General features: G+C 59.5%; 1 protein-coding gene across 1 annotated transcript in view; it reads right to left on the bottom strand.

Annotated features, from left to right (window-relative positions):
* LOC101572360 (aldehyde oxidase 1) overlaps nt 1-15,324 on the bottom strand; it is a 41,591-nt gene extending 26,267 nt beyond the window's left edge. Inside the window, exons 1-15 of the mRNA XM_004628602.2 lie at nt 15,222-15,324; nt 11,346-11,403; nt 9,663-9,759; nt 9,384-9,492; nt 8,824-8,950; nt 8,647-8,708; nt 7,878-7,967; nt 6,485-6,565; nt 5,931-6,075; nt 5,331-5,423; nt 3,416-3,567; nt 2,789-2,882; nt 2,605-2,714; nt 1,682-1,863; nt 1,151-1,313 (exon numbers count right to left, since the gene is read on the bottom strand). Coding sequence (XP_004628659.1) covers nt 1,151-1,313; nt 1,682-1,863; nt 2,605-2,714; nt 2,789-2,882; nt 3,416-3,567; nt 5,331-5,423; nt 5,931-6,075; nt 6,485-6,565; nt 7,878-7,967; nt 8,647-8,708; nt 8,824-8,950; nt 9,384-9,492; nt 9,663-9,759; nt 11,346-11,403; nt 15,222-15,269 — 1,611 coding nt within the window. The 5' untranslated portion in view covers nt 15,270-15,324. The remainder of the gene's footprint in view (nt 1-1,150; nt 1,314-1,681; nt 1,864-2,604; nt 2,715-2,788; nt 2,883-3,415; nt 3,568-5,330; nt 5,424-5,930; nt 6,076-6,484; nt 6,566-7,877; nt 7,968-8,646; nt 8,709-8,823; nt 8,951-9,383; nt 9,493-9,662; nt 9,760-11,345; nt 11,404-15,221) is intronic.
* Nucleotides 15,325-17,343: the final 2,019 nt, after the last annotated feature.

The raw sequence follows: 17,343 nt of genomic DNA on the forward strand, positions 1-17,343 counted from the left end.
GTGGCCCGGCGGGAGCGCGGGCGTCCGCCGCCGTCCCGGCTCCCGGCGCTGTTCTCTGGCCGAGCTGAGCACTCACACCAGCACCACCGGGAGACAGAAACTAAGTCAGACAGCGAAGGGAGAGTACTGGAACCAGCAAGAGCGCGGAGCCTCCCCACCGCTGCGCACACTGCCAGGTCGCGGGGCGCTGCGGGGCAGAGGCAGCCCCCCACCTCCCCGGAAGGGCACACGCGGCCCTCGGAAGACCGCTGGGGGCCGAGGGCAGCGGCCACGCCCGCCCTCACGGGCTGCAGGCAACATCCCTGAGGGTTAGGCTTTACAACTCAAATAATTTTAATGGAGAACTAACAAAGGTAATTTTTAAAGAGAAAGCTGGAAGGTACAAGACTGCAAGGCAGAAGTTTTAAATTAAAGCGCTTGATTCACTATGCCACTGGATTTCTTTGTGATTGAGGGGAGAAGTCCTCCCCTGGCTGTGTTTTTTCACTTTTGGTGACTTAAGGACAGTGTCCCTCATATAGTATGAGCTGAAGCTTGCATCCTAAAAGGCCGAAGAGCCCCTGGGTCTTAGTTGTCCCCTTTGTAACCAGACGTCTTCAGAGGAAGGAGGAGAGAGGGGTGCCTGTCTCCTGGTGACGTCTCGTGCCCATTTCCATGCCACACAGAGCGGGTGCCCGGCCAGGGTGGCCTGGGGCTGACGGGATGATAAAGCTCCAGTGTGCCGCGGCTCTGGTGGGCTTTCTGGAAGGTTCTTTTCCAGTCATGTTCTCCCTGGCCCACAGTCTTGGAGGTCTGGCTCTCGTAAGGGGGACTAAGAAAAGGAGGGCCGGTCTCCACCACTGGGCAGCTGACACACAAGGGGCCACAGTGAGCCCTTCCTAGGCTGACCCTGCCTGTCCCCATCAACCCATGTGAGGAAAAAGCCTGGCCCCAGACACAGTCCTGTGGAGGGAGCATGTCCCTGTCATCAGCAGGTGCTGGGCACTACCCAAGCAGCAATAGGCCAGAGACAGAAGGGGCCGAGCAGAAGCTGCCCGTCCCTGCTGCGGCTGCAGGGCTCCCAGCGCGCCGCTCCACGCTCAGGACCCACGGTGCTCACAGCACAAGCCAGGCTGGGTCACCACAGGGCCAGGACCAGTGGGCCACCTACCATGCGGCTCAAGCTCTGGGACACCTGGAGGTAGAACCTGAAGAGGAAGCTGACCAGCAGGGTCCTCCTGAACTCCACCCTGCCTCCGGGGGCTGCACCGGGGATGATGACCTCGCCCAGGACCAGCCTGCAGGCCTCGCCCAGCGTGTCCTCTGTCCAGGGCCTGGTGGGAGGGCAGAGGACAGGACTCAGCCTCCCGTAGGCTCTGGGGCTGCTCCAAGCAGGGTCACATGCTCAGGGTGTGGCCTACCCTCCCTGTCCTCCGTCCCAGCCTAGGGGCAGCACTGGTCCCATTTCCAGGAAAACTGATCACGCCAGGTTCTGTGTGGGTCTGCACCCACTCAAGTCTCTCAGTTTCCTGGGGTGGGGGGAGCTGAGCTGACCGTCAGCACAGACCTCAGTTCACCGCAAGCGTGATGTGGAATGATCACGGAACCTCACTGGGAGCCCGGCATGAACGCCGAGTTCTGTGCATCCCATCTCTCAGTGGAGGGGCTGCTGCAGCTGGCCTCCCTGAACGCCATGTCTCACCTTCCGAGGAGCTTCCGGCAGGTGTCTGTGGCACAGAGGATGGCTGGTCCGATGCCCCCATACAGGATGGAAAGCTCCGTGATGACTCCGTCTCCTCCAAAGAAGACCCTCATGCCTGCATTCACAGTGGCTCGTGCGCTCCGTTTTCGCTGTGCCTGCCGGAAGGCAGACACGAACTCCCACTGGAAGGCAGGAAAGCAATGCAGGTGGCAACCAGGGGCACGAGCGTCGCTGGGATGAGCCACGTGTCCTGGCCTGGTCCCTGGCATCCCCTGAGCTGTCCCCCGATTCTCACGGCCTCCTACGGCATCCCAACTCTGGCACCGCAGAAGGTGGCTACCATAGGACACCCCCTCAAGGGCACATGTGTTTAGGCCCTTAGGAGCTGGAGGTGAGGAGGGGCTGTGGGCTTGGGGAGAGACAGGCCTTGGGGGGCCGGGGGTGGGGGGCTCAGAAGAAGCCGCCCTGCTCGCAGGGTCTCTGGACTCCAGCACCAGTCTGCCTGTCTGGCCCTGGCTCATGGCCCTGCTGCAGCAGCCTGGCGGGCTCGGTCCTTCTCAGCCTATGAGGCAGCAGGGACTGGAGCAGCACGCCAGGACTCCACCTGCATGCATTAGCTCCCACAAAGCCTGGCCTCCTCCAGGAGGTGCGACTGCAAACGCAATTGTTTAGCCTCTTTCAAGCCCAAGGACCGGTGAAGGGAGGTCCCGTGTGTTGCATTAGGAAAAGCTTTATGAACAGAGAATTTTGGTATCTATTAGAAAGATGTTGGGGTGGGGGAAGGCCAGGGTCCCCTGGAAATGACCCTGTCACACTGCGTCCTGAGACCCAGCCTCTATCTCCCCATGAACATCTGGCGCTTTTGCTCAGCCATCATCCGCGGGAATCGAGCCCCGGCTCACAGGGCAACCAGACATCCTCACCTTCCGCGTGTACGGGACGGTCACAGACAGCAAGACCTCCTGAGGCTTGAGATCTGCACTGGGACTCCTGTCAAGGAAACGCTCGTCCAGTGGGATCTGCCGGGCTCCTTCTGCAGAGAGAACAGTCATTCGCAGAGCTGCATGTCTCCCCGCAAGAGAAAGGGTCGGAGGAGCCTCGCCTCACCTTCTGACAGCACGTGGAGGGTGCAGCTGCCTGCGGCCAGGAGGGGATTCAGATCTGAGTCCAGATGCCTGCTCACAATGTGGCCTCCTAAAGACTTTTAAAATAATGAGTTCTTTTCTCTGCTGCCTTGCAGTTACAAAACCACATTCTTACTAAAGTAAAAATGTGCATCTTGGGCTGGTGAGATGGCTCAGTGGTCTAAAGCATCTACTTAGAACAAGCTTAGCAGAGCACAGGAACGGCGGTTCAATCCCCCAGCACCACATGCCAGCCTGCCCCACCCCCTTGTGGGCTGAGCTGGCCACACACACACACACACACACACACACACACACACACAAATAAATAAAAAAAAATTTTAAAAAAATAATCTGCATCTTGCACAACAAATAACCACTAGGAAGGCAGTATGTGATGTGTTAATTATTGGAATTGTCCTACCAATTCGATTTGGAACTGTCTCATTGCTATTTATTTCTCAATAAAATTATGGAAATCATAAATAAATAAATAAATAAGAATTTAATTTGGAGTACTGCTCCTTCTGCCTGTTTGAAAGAACAGGATGATTCCTGTAGGAGAGCTGCCCCAAGTGCACACACCAGTGTGCTGGCCTCACACACGTACAGCCATGCTCCTGATCTGAGATCCAGCCAGGGTCTGCAGCTGCTGCAGGAGAGCGTGGAGAGTCTGCGTCTTCTCCTCTGGGAGCCGCTGGACCACATCAGCCAGTACATCTTGCACCTGGGCCAGGCTCAGGCCAGCACCCAGGGTCAGCCCTGAAACAGAGGCATGTGAGCAGAGAGCCATGCTGCGGCTGCCAGGTAGACCACAGATGCAGGCATGGGGGCTTTACAGACTCTTCCAAGTCATTAATGATGGTGGTAATGGAGATGGTTGTGGTGATGGAGGTGACGGAAGTGATGGCAATAGTGATGGAGGTGATGGAAATGGACAACGTGATGGAGGAGGCGGTGACAGGAGTGGTAGTGGTGATGGAGGAGATGGAGGTGATGGAGGAGGTGAAGAGGTGTGGGTGATGAAGGGGTGATGGAGGAGGTGATGGAGATGGAGGTGATGGAGGAGGTGATGAGGCACAGGTGATGAAGGAGGTGATAAAAGAGGTATGGAGGTGATGGATGAGGTGATGGAGGAGGACATGGAGGTGATGGAGGAGGTGATGGAGGAGGTGATGAGGTGCAGGTGATGAAGGAGGTGATAAAAGAGGTGATGGAGGAGGAAGTGGAGGAGGGAATGAAGGGGGTGATGGAGGAGGTGATGGAGGTAATGGGGTATAGATGATGAAGGAGGTGACTGAGGAGGTGATGGAGGTGAAGGAGAAGGAGATGGAGGAGGTGATGAGGTGTAGGTGATGAAGAAGGTGATGGAGGTGGTAATAGAGGAGGTGATGGTGATAGAGGGGGCAATAAAGGGGGTAATGAAGGAGGTGATGGAGGTGACAGATAAGGTGATGGATGAAGTGACGGAGGAGATGGAGAAGATGGAGGGGCTGTGACAGAGGGGGAATGAGAGGTGGTGGCGGAGGTGATGAGGTGGAGGTGCTGGAACTGGTAGTGGCACTGGCCGTGGCGATACAGCTGATAACGGAGCTGAGGAACGTAAACTCTTTCACGGTCACCCTATTGTGCAGTAGAGTGAGCACGACCTTCGTGAATTGGAACAAACCACAAGACACTACCGCACAGGCAGAATTCAGCCCAGAAGCTCCACTGAGACCCCCACGTACATGGCCCCTGTCCGTGGCATCGAGCCGCCTTCCTCCATGGGAGAGAAGCCCTTAGGGCCAACAGCTCAGCTAGTCTGCTTGCGCTGGGCTTTGGGAGCACGAACTGCGCTCCATTCAGCCACCCACCTGGTGCGCCTGGCAAGCCCCCTCACTGAGCACTGGCTACAGCTGACACTGGACAGAGGGCTCAGATGGCCCCTAGGCATGGTGACCACAGAGGACTCGTCCCATAGCCCCCGGAAACTGGCCACTGTCACCAGCACAGACCACGGCTACAGTTATGGAGGATGGCTACTTGTCAGCTGGCCAGAGCCATGAGCCCAGAGAGCATCTGAGCTAAGCACACAAGACTGCTGTGTCGTGTACGTGCACCAGTCCCCACAGGGAGTGAGGGCGGGAGGCGGCGGGACGGGAAGGGGAAAGGCCAGTGGAGATGTCCAGCGTCCATGAGCTCACCTCCTAAGGTCAGTGCACGCTGCACATGCTGCAAGCATGCACCAATTAAATATTTTTAGTGTATTTAGTGCAGGGTCTCACCACACAGGTTGGACTCATAGTGATCCTCCTGTTTTTCAGCCTCCGAAGGGCTGGGATTACAGGCGTGCACCAGCATGCCCAGTCTCAGTCGCCACCTCAGCGGGCCTCGGGGCGGGGCTGGCATGGCACGTCGGGATCAAACCCTGGTCCTGCACTGTGCCTAAACAGGTGCTTTAGTCTGCTGAGCTATCTGGCTGGCCCTAAAATAAATACTTTGAATGAGGGAGAAGAAAAAAACATGGGTTCATAGGGACCAACCATTGCACTCCTGCTTTATGACATTCAGGTCTTCAATTCCATCAGGAGAAATTATAACTGGGTGGAAGATGCCTTTAAATTTCATTTCAGGCCCTAAAAATTTAAAAAGAAGATTAAGGTAACTGGAGGCTAACTACCCTTTTAATTTTGCTCTTATGACTGAACTGATGCCCTTAAATATATAAAATGTATTCCTTTCACAGAGAAGAACAGCCCGATGGATTTTTGTTAAAGCTCAAGGTTGACGGGAATTGGCGGACCGAAGCCTTGGTTCGTATGGCTCAATCTGATTCTCTTTGGGGAGACTCTGGGGTGTCCTCAGAGAGGGGCAGGGGCAGTCAGTGCCTTCGGACGCAGCAGGTACCCGAGCTGTGTTTTCAGAAAGCGTCTCATACCTGGAGGACGGTCCTACCTCCCTGCTGCGGGGTGGGGTGGGGGATGGGCACCTCTGTGCACGGGCCCAGGATCACTTGTCAGTGACAGCAGCTCTCTGGGCATGCCAAGGAGGCCAAGCCCAGGGGCTAGAGAGGCTGCTTCTGCCTGCGTTTCCTGGGGAGGCCGCCCTGCCAGCCTGTTCTGCACCAGGACCCAGCTTCGTACCCACGGAGGTGTTGCCCATGACCACCGGGGCCTGGGGGAACTTGGACTTGGCTTTCAGAAGGTCCTTCAGGGTCACCGGGGAAATCCAGGTCATTCTGTCACCCTTGAAAACCCGGGACTTCCGTGGCTGCTTCTTAGCCAGCATCTACAGGGAGACAAGAGGGGCCTGAGCTGCCCTGGCTGCCGTTTCCCTACGGCTGCCCTGTCGTGGCTGAGGGGCACAGGCAGCTCCTCTGGGAGGGACCAGAGAGAGGGCCACAAGGGAACCAGGGCTGGGAAGAGCACATGGTGCTGGGCTCTGGGAAGCTCCCTGGGCACCCATGTCTCAAGGGACCCCTTCCGTGTGCAAAATCCACTGACACCCTCGTGGGTCAAGCAGGCTACGGCAAAACGTGTCCACGTCTACACACAGTGGCCTCATGGCTTCCTGCACATGGCACCAGCCGTTTCCAACAGGGGCTGCACTCATTCGCCGCCCACCACGGAAGCGGCCAGGCGGGCGTGCACTGTCACCACCAGTCCCTCTGGGAAGAGGCTAACACGGGCTCCCTCACCATCAGCTCGGGAGGAAATATCAGCTCTTGAGTTGGATCGAGTGGCACAAACTCCTCTTCCGAGAAGCACTCTGGACTCGTCTTAAAAGAGAGAGGACCAGAAGTCACTGTTGAGTTCTGAGACACCTGGAGCCACGCACCCGAAGGAGCCTGGGGCGGTCCACACTTCCCACTTGTTCTTACTACATAGTCCACACACCCGAAGGAGCCTGGGGCGGTCCACACTTCCCACTTGTTCTTATTACATAGTCCACGCACCTTAAGGAGCCTAGTGGGGTCCACACTTCCCACTTATTCTCACCACGTAGTCCACACACCCGAAGGAACTTGGTGCGGTCCACGCTTCCCACTTGTTCTTACTACATAGTCCACACACCCAAAGGAGCCTGGTGCGGTCCATGCTTCCCACTTATTCTCACCACGTGGTCCTAGCAGGCTCTTTTGCCTTGTCCCTCGGAGCCTTCACCTCTCCCCAGGGCAGAGCCTTGGGGCACCCAGCACACCTGAACATCTGCATCATTCCCTGGGCACTGCTCGTGGACCAGGGCAACCCCTACCCACCACTGCAAGTGCACGGCAGCTGCTCTGACACCCAGAGTTCACACAGCCAGGCAGGCACAGCATGGACACCGTACCAGGGCGGCCATGTGCCTGTGGGCAAAGTGGACCTGGGGCGAGTCAGGCAACGATCCAGACAGGCTGACGGCATGTCCCGGGTGACAATGTGCTGTCACCCAGCAAATCTGACTCTGGAAATCATTTGAAGAGCTCGCTTGGGAGATGAGACATGGCCCTCCTGGGCCCCTCCAGGTGGGGCTGGGCCCTGTCACCCTCACTGATGTCACTGGCCTTGAGGCACAAGCTCTGTGGATCGCCTGTCCCCCTACCACCTTCCCCACCTGTTGCTCCCCGACCCCTGCTCGGAACCAGCTTAGAAAAGCTTGGGGGTGCTCAGGCCCTGACTTCCTCCCAGAGCAGCTGTGCTGCAGGGGCCTGGCTTCAGGGCAAGGAGCAGAGTATCTGGGGCAGGTTTCTAAGCAGTTTTATTTTCTGCTGACACCTGGCCAGGAGTGGGTCGGGATGACATTTCCACACGGCGTCAGCGGGGGACCCCGGTGGTGGCATGTCCCTCCAACGTCTACCACTCCACTAAGTGAGGGCGTGGGGCCCGTGCACTGGGCTGTGTGCAGTGTTCAGCTGTTCTTGGCCACTGGCCCCTGTGCTGTGGCAAGAAGTCGCCTCCCGCGGCCTCCCTCTTGCCATGGTCCAGTCCCTCTCAGGCAGATCCCAGGAGAGACGCGTGACAGGGAAGGGGACTTGAGCAGGCAGGCAGGCACACAGCGCAGCCTACACCCGGAGCTGCCAAGGCTCGGCCCAGCTTCCGCTCACTGACCTGACCTCCCTCCTCTGATCCTGGGGCTCCATTTACTCCTTGGTCCAAACAGCAAACCCCATTTTCTTTACTTTGGCAGCAGCCAGAAACCTAGTGGACAAAAAAGCAAATTGTGGGAACATGAAGCTGATCCTTTAGGTAGTAAGTAAACCGGCTGGAACACAGCAGGACGGGTACCGTCAAACAGGACCTGACAGGATCGATGTTGTCACGTGTCACGAGAAAAGCCATCTGTACTTAAACGTATCCAAGCCACTTCTAATTATAACGCTGAGCTGATGAGACAATCTGACCAGCAGTGATTATTAAGTTAAGCCACGTACAGACTGCAGAGCTAAGCCTGGCATGTGCCACTAGCTGCCAGGACAGGTGGTCAACTGGCATAAATAATCCCAGCATTCTGGACTCCGACGGCGCCCAACCCGCCGCATCTGTGTGGTTTCCTCTGCTGGCCCTGCCTGGCTGCCCCTTGATTCACTAAACCGTGCTGCAGTCCTGGCTTCCTCAGTTCCTGGTCGCCGACCTCCTGTCACCACAGCCTCTGTGGAGAGGGGCAACTGCACCCCTGACACACAGTCGCCTGGTGCCAGAGGGTGCCAGACGTGCCACGTGGACCGGAGCCCGGTGGGACCAGCAAGCTGGCTGGGGAGTGTGTGCCAGCGGGAGGGGAGCCCAGCAGTGAGCTGAGGCCTGAGCCCGGCTCTGCGGGGAGCCGTGACAGCCCATCGCTGTGGTTCCGAGGCATCATCAGAGCTGAAGCCACACTGACCTTGCAGAAGGTCCTGCCCGCGTCGAGGATGGCTCTGTACCCCGTGCAGCGGCACAGGTTGCCTGCAGGAAAAACCGGCGTGTCGGTCAGGGCCCGAGTGCCAGGCCCAGGCGCCACGAAAGGCAGGGCCGTCGTCCACCCCCACCGCGTGAGGTGGAGGCCACGTGCACCACGCACCCGCCAGGGCGTCCGCCAGCTGCTCCTCGGAGGGCTGCGGGTGGTTGCGGAGCAGCGCGTACAGCGACATCACCATCCCGGGCGTGCAGAAGCCGCACTGCGTGCCGTGAGTCCTGGCGATCCTCTCCTGCGAAGGCAGTCAGAAACGCAGGGTCTGCGCGGGCCAGCGGGGCCCAGCCAGCGCCTTGGGCGGCCCGTGGGCACTGAAGACAGGCCCTTCCCACCCTGCGCACCTCCCAGGGCGCGGGGTCCCCAGCAGAGCCTCGGCCTCGGGGTGGGTCGGGGCCTCTTCTGAGGACCCCAGACGCTCCGCAGAGAAGCAGCAAAGCGCACGCAAGGAGAGAGAGGAGGGCGGAACCCGGGGCCGCGCTCCCCAGCGCCTTCCGCTGCCCCAGGCTCCAGCTCCCCAGGCCCAGTGTGCCTGGCATCCTCCCACGCTCTGCCTTAGGAGAGGCAAGTCCTCTGACTGCAGCGTCTCCGAGGGGAGCTGGTCCACGCTGCCCGTGCTCCCCTGCGCTCTCTGCCAGGGCCCTGCGTGCCATGCACTCACAGCGCCTCACCTGCACGGGGTGCAGCCGTGTCCTCGTGCTCCCCACGCCTTCCACCGTGGTGACGGCCACTCCGTGCAGCGAGCAGAGGGGCGTCAGGCAGGCGTTGGCTGGGTAGTGTCTGCAGGGAGAGGCATGGTGGGCGGGCTGTGCTGGGCCCCACCGGCGGACAGGGTGCACGCTGCTGTCCGGCTCACATCCAAGAACGGGAACGGGAGGGCTGGGGTCTGCGTGACTGAGGGGGCTACGGCAGCAGGGCCTAGTGACAGCCCCTGGAGGGATGGCTCCTACCTGATCTGCCCGGTGCTGGGGTCGAAGCGCGACAGCATCACGGTGCAGGCGCCGCAGCCCCCGCTGCCACAGCCGTTCTTGGTCCCCGGGAGCCGCACTGGAGGCCTCAGTTAAAGACAATGCATGACTGAGCATGTGTGAACAAGTGTGCGTGGGTGTGAGCCTGTGTGTGTGAGCATGTGTGTGCATGAGAGAGCATTGTGGGAGCCCACTTTAGGACGGTGTGGGTATTACTGACCACGCATGTCACACAACGTGAGCCTGTGTGTACGTGTGTGAGTGTGCATGTATGAGTGTGTGTGTGCATGTGCATGTGTGAGCGTGCATGTGTGAGCATGTGTGAGCATGTGTGTGAGCATGTGAGCATGTGTGTGTGAGCATGTGTCAGCATGTGTGTCAGCATGTGTGTGTGTGAGCATGTGAGCGTGCATGTGTGAGTGTGTGTGTGTGTGTGTGTGAGAGCGTACATGCCTGTGAGCACGAGCATGTGTATCCAGTTCCTCCCCAGCGCGGCGCTGGCCTCACAGATGAACCCTTCAGGACAGCGTGGGCCGTGCTGACCACACATGTCACACTTCTCTGCCGTTCAGCACAGGCACTACTCGTGTACCCTGAGTCTGTTATCTTCTATTCTTTGGCAAGGGGAGCCCCAGACCTTAGGCCCACACGAATCCGTGGTTCCAACCAGCCGTGCTAGGAGGTGGGATTGCCGGTGACGCTGGCCAGTGGGTGTAACTGTCTGTGTCATGTGCGGCTTTCCAGGAGGGACCGGGGTGTCCCCTCAACCCAGGGCCGCTTTCCTTCAGCTGGAATTTGGACACGAGGGCAGGAGCTCATGCAGCCATGTGGAGCAGGAGGAGCAGCGAGACACAGGACTGGGGACCTGGCACTGGCTGGGCATGGCCTTCCCCACTGGCCCCGCTGGCCCTGGCATCTTCCACAGGAGTGTCACAGGGGACAGGGTGGTGGGAAGACTCCTGCACTGGAAGACACTGGCCTGGCAGCCTTGCTTCCCCTCCCGAAACCCTGCAGGGGTCACACTGTCTGTGTCCTGGAGGTCTGAGCCCGTGAAAGGGGACAAACTCGGCTGCTGCCTTTGCTCTGACTGGCGCCCTGGGCTACCTCAGGGCGCACTGTCTTGTGTCTCCGAGCGGGCGCTGAGGCTGAGAGCTTGGCATGCCTGGGGGATTCCACCTCTCGGGGACACAAGCTCACCACCTGTACCTTGCGTGCATGTTAGTGCCGTCTGCCAGCCTCCGCAAGCCCACGTGCAGCAGGCTGCGGAATGGCTCGGGTCTAATTTTCCATTTCAGGAGGTCGCTGAGCTCTCTCTAGCAGGCATGGTGACTAGCCGCTGGACGGAAGATAGATTCGTGACTCGGTGCCACAGGACGCTCAGGCCATCCTCTTAGCACACGCCGCTTAATTCCCATTGCTGGTTTTTAATTAATTCCTAGTGCAGTGCAGACGTTCGACAGACCGTGGTTCTCTTGACAGAGACAGCTGTGTGCTGCCTACAGAACCAGGCCCAGGGCTTTCTCAGAGAGGAGTGTGGACTGTGATGGTGGTCTGTGTCTCAGTGCAGCCCTCCGGGGGCATCTGAACTGACCTGGCGGGGACCGCAGCGCACATGTGCGTGCGCGCGTACACACACACGCACGCATGCAGGGCAAAGAAGGATACGGTTCCTCCTGAGGTACGGCAGCAGCATGGTTTCAGGATCCACATTTTCCTCTACCACCTACGCAGAGAGAGAAAAAGAGCGCTGTGTGCACGAGGTGGAGGGGAGTGGTCCCTGCCTTGTGGGCTGAGAGGTGTGCACACCCGGCAGCCCTGGCTCGCACTGTCTGGCCACCTCGGCTGCGTGGGGACCCACAGGTTGAGCCTCCAGCCCCTCCCCACGGTCCTCGGTGCTGAAGGCTGCCGCTCTCCCAGGCGGGCTTGCTCACTCCGCTCCTGTCCCGCTTTCAACCCCGGGGGATGGTGGGAAGCGAGGATGCTCTCAGAGCAGTGGAGGGGCAGGGCAGGACCGCGGGACAGAGGACAGCAGGAACATAGACGCAGGGGTGCCGGTGGCTCCCGGAAACAAGGCTCAGGCTCATCACACAGTTCCTTCCCAGAGGCCACCCCAGCCGGTCGGGTCACAGACACAGGACAGCGCCACATGTGTTCACGGCACTGAGCCATGCAGGGGTGGGTTAGGACTGCACTGCCCTCCGCAGGTTAAAAATGTGAGACTTCGGAGACCAAGATGTGATCCTGCCAGATACTCGAAGGCAGACACGTTTCCCACCTCAGTGTCTTGCCTACTTTCCTCTCCTTGCTGAGACAAAATCCCCCACACCCAAATTAAAGGCTGAGGGGTTTATTTAGCTCACAGTCTGTGGAGGTTTCAGTCCCTCCTCAGCTGGCTCTGAGCCAGGGTGGCGTGGTGAGGGGCAGCAGCTCAAGGCGGCAGAGGCAGTAAGAGTGTGAGGGGGAGAGCCAGGCCTTCCCTCCCTTGTGCTGCACGCAGGCTCCAGCCCTGCGTCTCCTGCCTTCCTCCTCCACAAGCCCAGGATGCTTACACAGTGGGGACCCTGCCCCTGCTGAGCCAGCTAAGCTCCTACCCTCCTCAAGCTGATGCAATGCATCCATCGACCCTTGTGGCGAGTTCTGGCCACCCTTGCGTGCAGCTGGGAGTAGTCAGAGCAGGGCAGAGCGGCTGTGCCAGCCGAGGGCCCGCGCTGAGGTGGACCCTCTGAAGAGCGGTTCCCAGCATTCCCACTTCACTGGCCCTCCAGGGCCGCCTGCCCCTTTCCTTCCCGCCCCAGGTGGTTCTCCGCCTCCTGTCCCTGAGCCCGTGTGGTTTCAGCATTCTTTCAATGAACAGCAATGGCACCGAGTTCTGCCACCCTGAGCTCAGCACACCTGCTTCCCTGTGCTCCTCGAGGACCCGCCGGCTCCAGTTGAACCCCGTGGGCACCGCCCAACATCGGTCTCTGTCCATCAGCATGGAGTCTCTGCAACCAGGAGGCCCAGGGGCCAGGCCAGAGATGCCCCGCCAAAGGGCATGCTACCCCAGGCGTGTGTGCCCCAGAGCTCCCGGGGTGCCCGCTGGCCCCAGGCTCCTCAGCCATGCACCTGTGGCAAGCTGCCTGGCCCCCACACAGGCAAGGAGAGCAGGTGGGTCTGTGTCTGGAAACCCTTCTCCTGCTCTGTGCTCCTCCTGTGCAGCATGGGCCTAGTGCCTGCACCTGGCTCCTAGCAAGCGCCTGTTCATCAGATGAACGGCCATGGGGTTTCACTGATGAGGCAACCGGGCAGAAGCAAGCAGAACACAGAGAAGCTACTAACAGCAGAAACTGCCGGCTGCCTCTCCTGCTGGCATGTGCTCCCCTGTTCCTTCCAACTGCGGAGAGTGGAGATGAAATGGCTGGAACTCCTACAGCCACCTTAGACCATGAGACAACACATCACTAGCAATGCAGGCAAAGAGAGAAGAAACCCTGCTAACACCATGAAGCGTCTTGGCCACCCTCACAATTTCTGCCCGGAAATACTTTCTGCAAGAGGAAACTGAGCCACCATGTTGGGCTTGTGCCACCACAGCTGGGTGGAATCCCACTCACATGTGGTGGCAGTGCACAGAGCCGGTGTCCCCGGGGACAAGGTCTCCGAGCAGGGTGGGGTGGGACTGGCAGGGCGCCTGTGTGCTCTGGGGAGGAAAGGTCTGCAGTTGGCAGTCTGCCGCGTGCTCCAGGGCCAGACCATGACCGGCAGTGGTGCTGGCCGGCTCACTGTCCTCTCTGAGCTGGAGCACATCCAGTGGATGAGGGGAGCAGGGCCTCACTGAACGCTGAAACCACACGGGCTCAGGGACACGAGGCTGGGGTGGGAAGGACAGGGGCAGGTTGGCCCTCGAGGGCCAGGAGCTTCCTGTCCCTGCAGCCCGGGGCACAGCGGAGCCTGGACCGAGCCTGTGGGCAGCAGAGGACAGCGCTGCTCGGGCACAAGCAGGGCCAGGCAGGGACCCTGCCCATCACTCTGCATACCCGCAGCCCTCTCTTCAAATACCAGGCCCCAAGCAGAGCAGAGCAGACACCCGGCCAGCAACCAGTGAGCGGGAAAAGGGCGCCTGGAAACACAGGTGGCAGGGTAGAGGAGGCCTTTGAACCAGGACAGCCCCACAGGGCCGCTTCCTCTGCACCGCCCCCCTCTTCCTGGCTACAGAGACGTGGAGGCCCATGCCTGTGGCCCGGCACCAGCAGACGGGAGCAGCCACATCCACAGGGCCGCTCTCTCTGGCTCAGTTTCCACCCAGCCCAGGGAATAGGCCCATCACGAGTTCAGCAATGCAGAGGGGAAACTGAGGCTTGGAGGTGCTGAGCTCCTCGCTGTGGCCCTGGAGTGCCCTGGGGCACAGCACAGGGTGGGAGTTCACGCTGGCACCCACCCTGTGGTTCACAGCCTCCATGCCCATGCTGCAGCGGGCCTCGGTGCCCTGGGCCAGCGGCTCCTCCTCCCCCAGCACCACATTGCTGGCTGAGGCCCCAGGCCTGGTGCAGCGGGTGAGATCTCAGGGTCTCTGTGGGGAGGCGCGAGACCCACTGAGAATCGGTGACCCGCACAGACCAGAGCCCGCAGCCAGCACCAGGCACTTCCAGAGAATGGGCTCCGGGAGCCCCGCTCGCCCTGCAGACTCCTGCCTCCTGGTTCACAGCCCTGGCTAAATTCAGCTGATTCCCCCCGCAGTGGCCAGCCCGGCCTCCCGGAGCAGTGGTGGACAGAACCTGGTGTGTGTGGGAAGCTGGCGTGGCTCCAGTGTGGAAAGAGCGAAAGCTGAGTCATCCTCGAGTTCACCCTGCACTGGCCCTGGACGAAGCGGCCTTCTGACAAGAGCCTGCCTCCAAATCCCCAGCACAGCCTGTGTCGCCACCGTGCTGGGAACCAGGGCAGCGCTCTGGGAAGCAGGAAGGGAGGAAGGGGAGACCGCGGGCTGCTGCACCCTGGAGCCTTTTCCTTAGATCGGGCCTCTATGCCGCAAACACTGCTTCCCAGGACTTTCATGGCTGCGCGTCCTCATGCTGTCCCCCTAGAGGCCCCAGCGTCTACCCTGTCTCCAGGACCTGTTCCTGTCCACTTCCCTGCCCTGGCTGGGCCCTTACACCAGCTCTTGTCCCCTCTCAGCTATCTACCGCCTGTCATCGCCCTGCACACACGGGGCCTGCTTTGTGCCTGGACATGGCAGGTTCTTCCTGAGGACCCAGAGCCGCAGTCCCGAGGGACTCTGGGACCGCCCGCAGCATGGCCTGGTTTAGCCAGCAGTCACAGTAGCCCGTGCCCCCTGTGACAGGGACAACAGGCCATGCAGCTAGAAGCCCTGCCTCAGTTTCCCCTTCAAAGGACGTCAGTGTGTGCTGCCACCTGGGTCCAGCAGGGTGAGAACAGCGTGTGTGGGTTGTGAGGTGCCTGGTCCTGTGGCCAGGACACAAGGGTGGCCCTGACCCCAACCGCAGGTCCTGTCCCACACTGTCCTAGCTTGAGGGTCCCCAGGGCTGCCTCGGTGTCCCTGCTCACCCTGCGACCGTTCACACAGAAGTGCAGTGTGCTTGGCTCCAGCTCCATGTGGCTTGGCGTTGGCAGCTCCACAGTGTGGACGTAGCCGGGTGTGGACCCTAAGTGTTTTGTAGTCAGGCCCCGCCCCTCTGGTGACGCTGCGGAGCTCGGGACGGCCCTCCCCCACAACCCCACGTGGTGTCCCCCCCCTCCGTGTTGACCCCGGGTCCACAGTACCATCTTAGGCGGAGGGAGGCACCCACTGCTGGCTGAGTAAGCAGCGTGCGTGCATTGTGTGTGCGTGTGTGTGTGTGCGCACGTGGGTGTGCCGTGGGCACCCCTGCCCAAGGGTTTCCACTGGATTGAGACCAGCTGGATCTCATCCAGATTGCAGCTGGATCCCTTTCGGGCAGGCGGGGCTCCCTGGCTTCCTCTGCACACTTAACCTCAGAAACTCCAAGGGGCTGAAACACTCATTTTCCAAACTTCTCGCTTAGCACAGCTAGAAAGCCTTCCCGCACCATTTATTGATCTAAACACAAACTTGAAGGTGGAACTGTCCAAAGCATGTCTGTAAAGGAGAACAGAACGAGGATTCCGGCCCCTCGAGTGCCCCTTGCTGCCCAGCTGAGGGCGGATCATCCCGGGCCTCCCTCTGCGACAAACCTTGCACACACACACGTGCAAGGAAATGCAAGCACACACAGGAATGACCTGTTCAGACACGACACCGTCACCGAGGTCTACAACAAGTCCTCACATTCGCCACTCCAGTCCCACTCAGTTGCTAGCTTCCTGCACTCTTGCTTGCTGACAACCAAACGCCCAGGCCCCGCTCCTCTCCATCCTGGCCCAGGCTGGGAAGCAGGAAGCAGCCTTCCCAGGAGGGTGTCCTTCCTTGGGTGGGGATGGTATTCAGAAACCACATCCTGGAAACCTGGCTGTTGCTGGCAGCAAGCTGTCGTTGTTTCTAGGCATTTTCGGGGGTAGATGTGCCTGTTGGTCATCTTGATTGGGTGGAAACAGTTGGAGAGGCGAGTTGGAGGAGGATTCAGATGTCCCCAGGGCCACCTCTGAAAGGGGCATCTTTAGCTAGCACTCTTCCCAGCTCTGCTTCTGGGCCACCGTGGACTCAGCAGACTTCTCCACACCCTTCCGCATGAGGACCTTGTCTGAGCCAGTGGGCCAGCGCGTGTCCCTGACACCATAAGCCAAGCAGGACTCTCCTCCTTATACTGTGGGTGTCAGGCATTTTGTCCCAATGATGGGAAAGGGACTAATTCAACTGAACTAGGAAAAAAAAAATTTGTAAAGAGGGAAACAGAGGGCCAGTGAGATAGCTCAGCAGACTAAGCACCTGCTTAGGCAACGGTTCGATCCCAGGCACCACATGCCACACCAGCCCCACTCCTGGGCGTGCTGAGCTGGCCATTAAGACTGGGTGTGCTGGCGCACGCCTGTAATCCCAGTGCTGGGAAGGCTGAAACAGGAGGATCACTATGAGTCCGAGCTGTATAGTGAAACCCTATACCAAATACATAAAATAAAAGATGAAAAAGCGTACGTTCACAAGGATATTTCTAATAAAAACAGTCTGGAGAGGTTTTCTGAAACTCCTGCATCCCGTGTGACTTGCATTTGGTCTGTCCCCACCCCCACTGGTGTTATAGTGCAGCAGGGAGGCCGCCAGGCCCTGGTGAGCGGCACTGCGTGCCATCCCAGCCTCCTTCATTCCAGCTCTGACTGGGCTCGCTGTTGGGTGCTGTGTCCAGCGATGGGAAAGGGAGAGAATGCCAGAGAAGTGGGTCCCTGCTGTGCCTGACCCCGAGGCCCAAAGAAGTCTCAGAAGCTGCTCGCCAGGAGGAGCTTGGGAAGGCCTGGCGACGGGGGCTGAGAGCCCTGGGGCTCTGTGCGCAAAGCCTGGCAGCACGTCTGGCGAGGTGCAGAAGACCAGAACGCTGATCAGAATGCGGGCAGTGAAGCCCAGCAGGGGCAAGGAGACTGTCACAGAAAACCCCCCGCTCTGCTTCCTGGCCACGAGAGCTCCGCGTCTTTTCTCTGCCATATCCTCTGCCATGACAGTCTGCCTTGGAGCAAGTGACCGAGTCCTTTGAAACTTAAGCCAAACAAAGTTTACGCCGTG

Source organism: Octodon degus, unplaced genomic scaffold, assembly GCF_000260255.1.
Source record: "Octodon degus isolate 3935 unplaced genomic scaffold, OctDeg1.0 scaffold00025, whole genome shotgun sequence".
NCBI lineage: Eukaryota > Metazoa > Chordata > Mammalia > Rodentia > Octodontidae > Octodon > Octodon degus.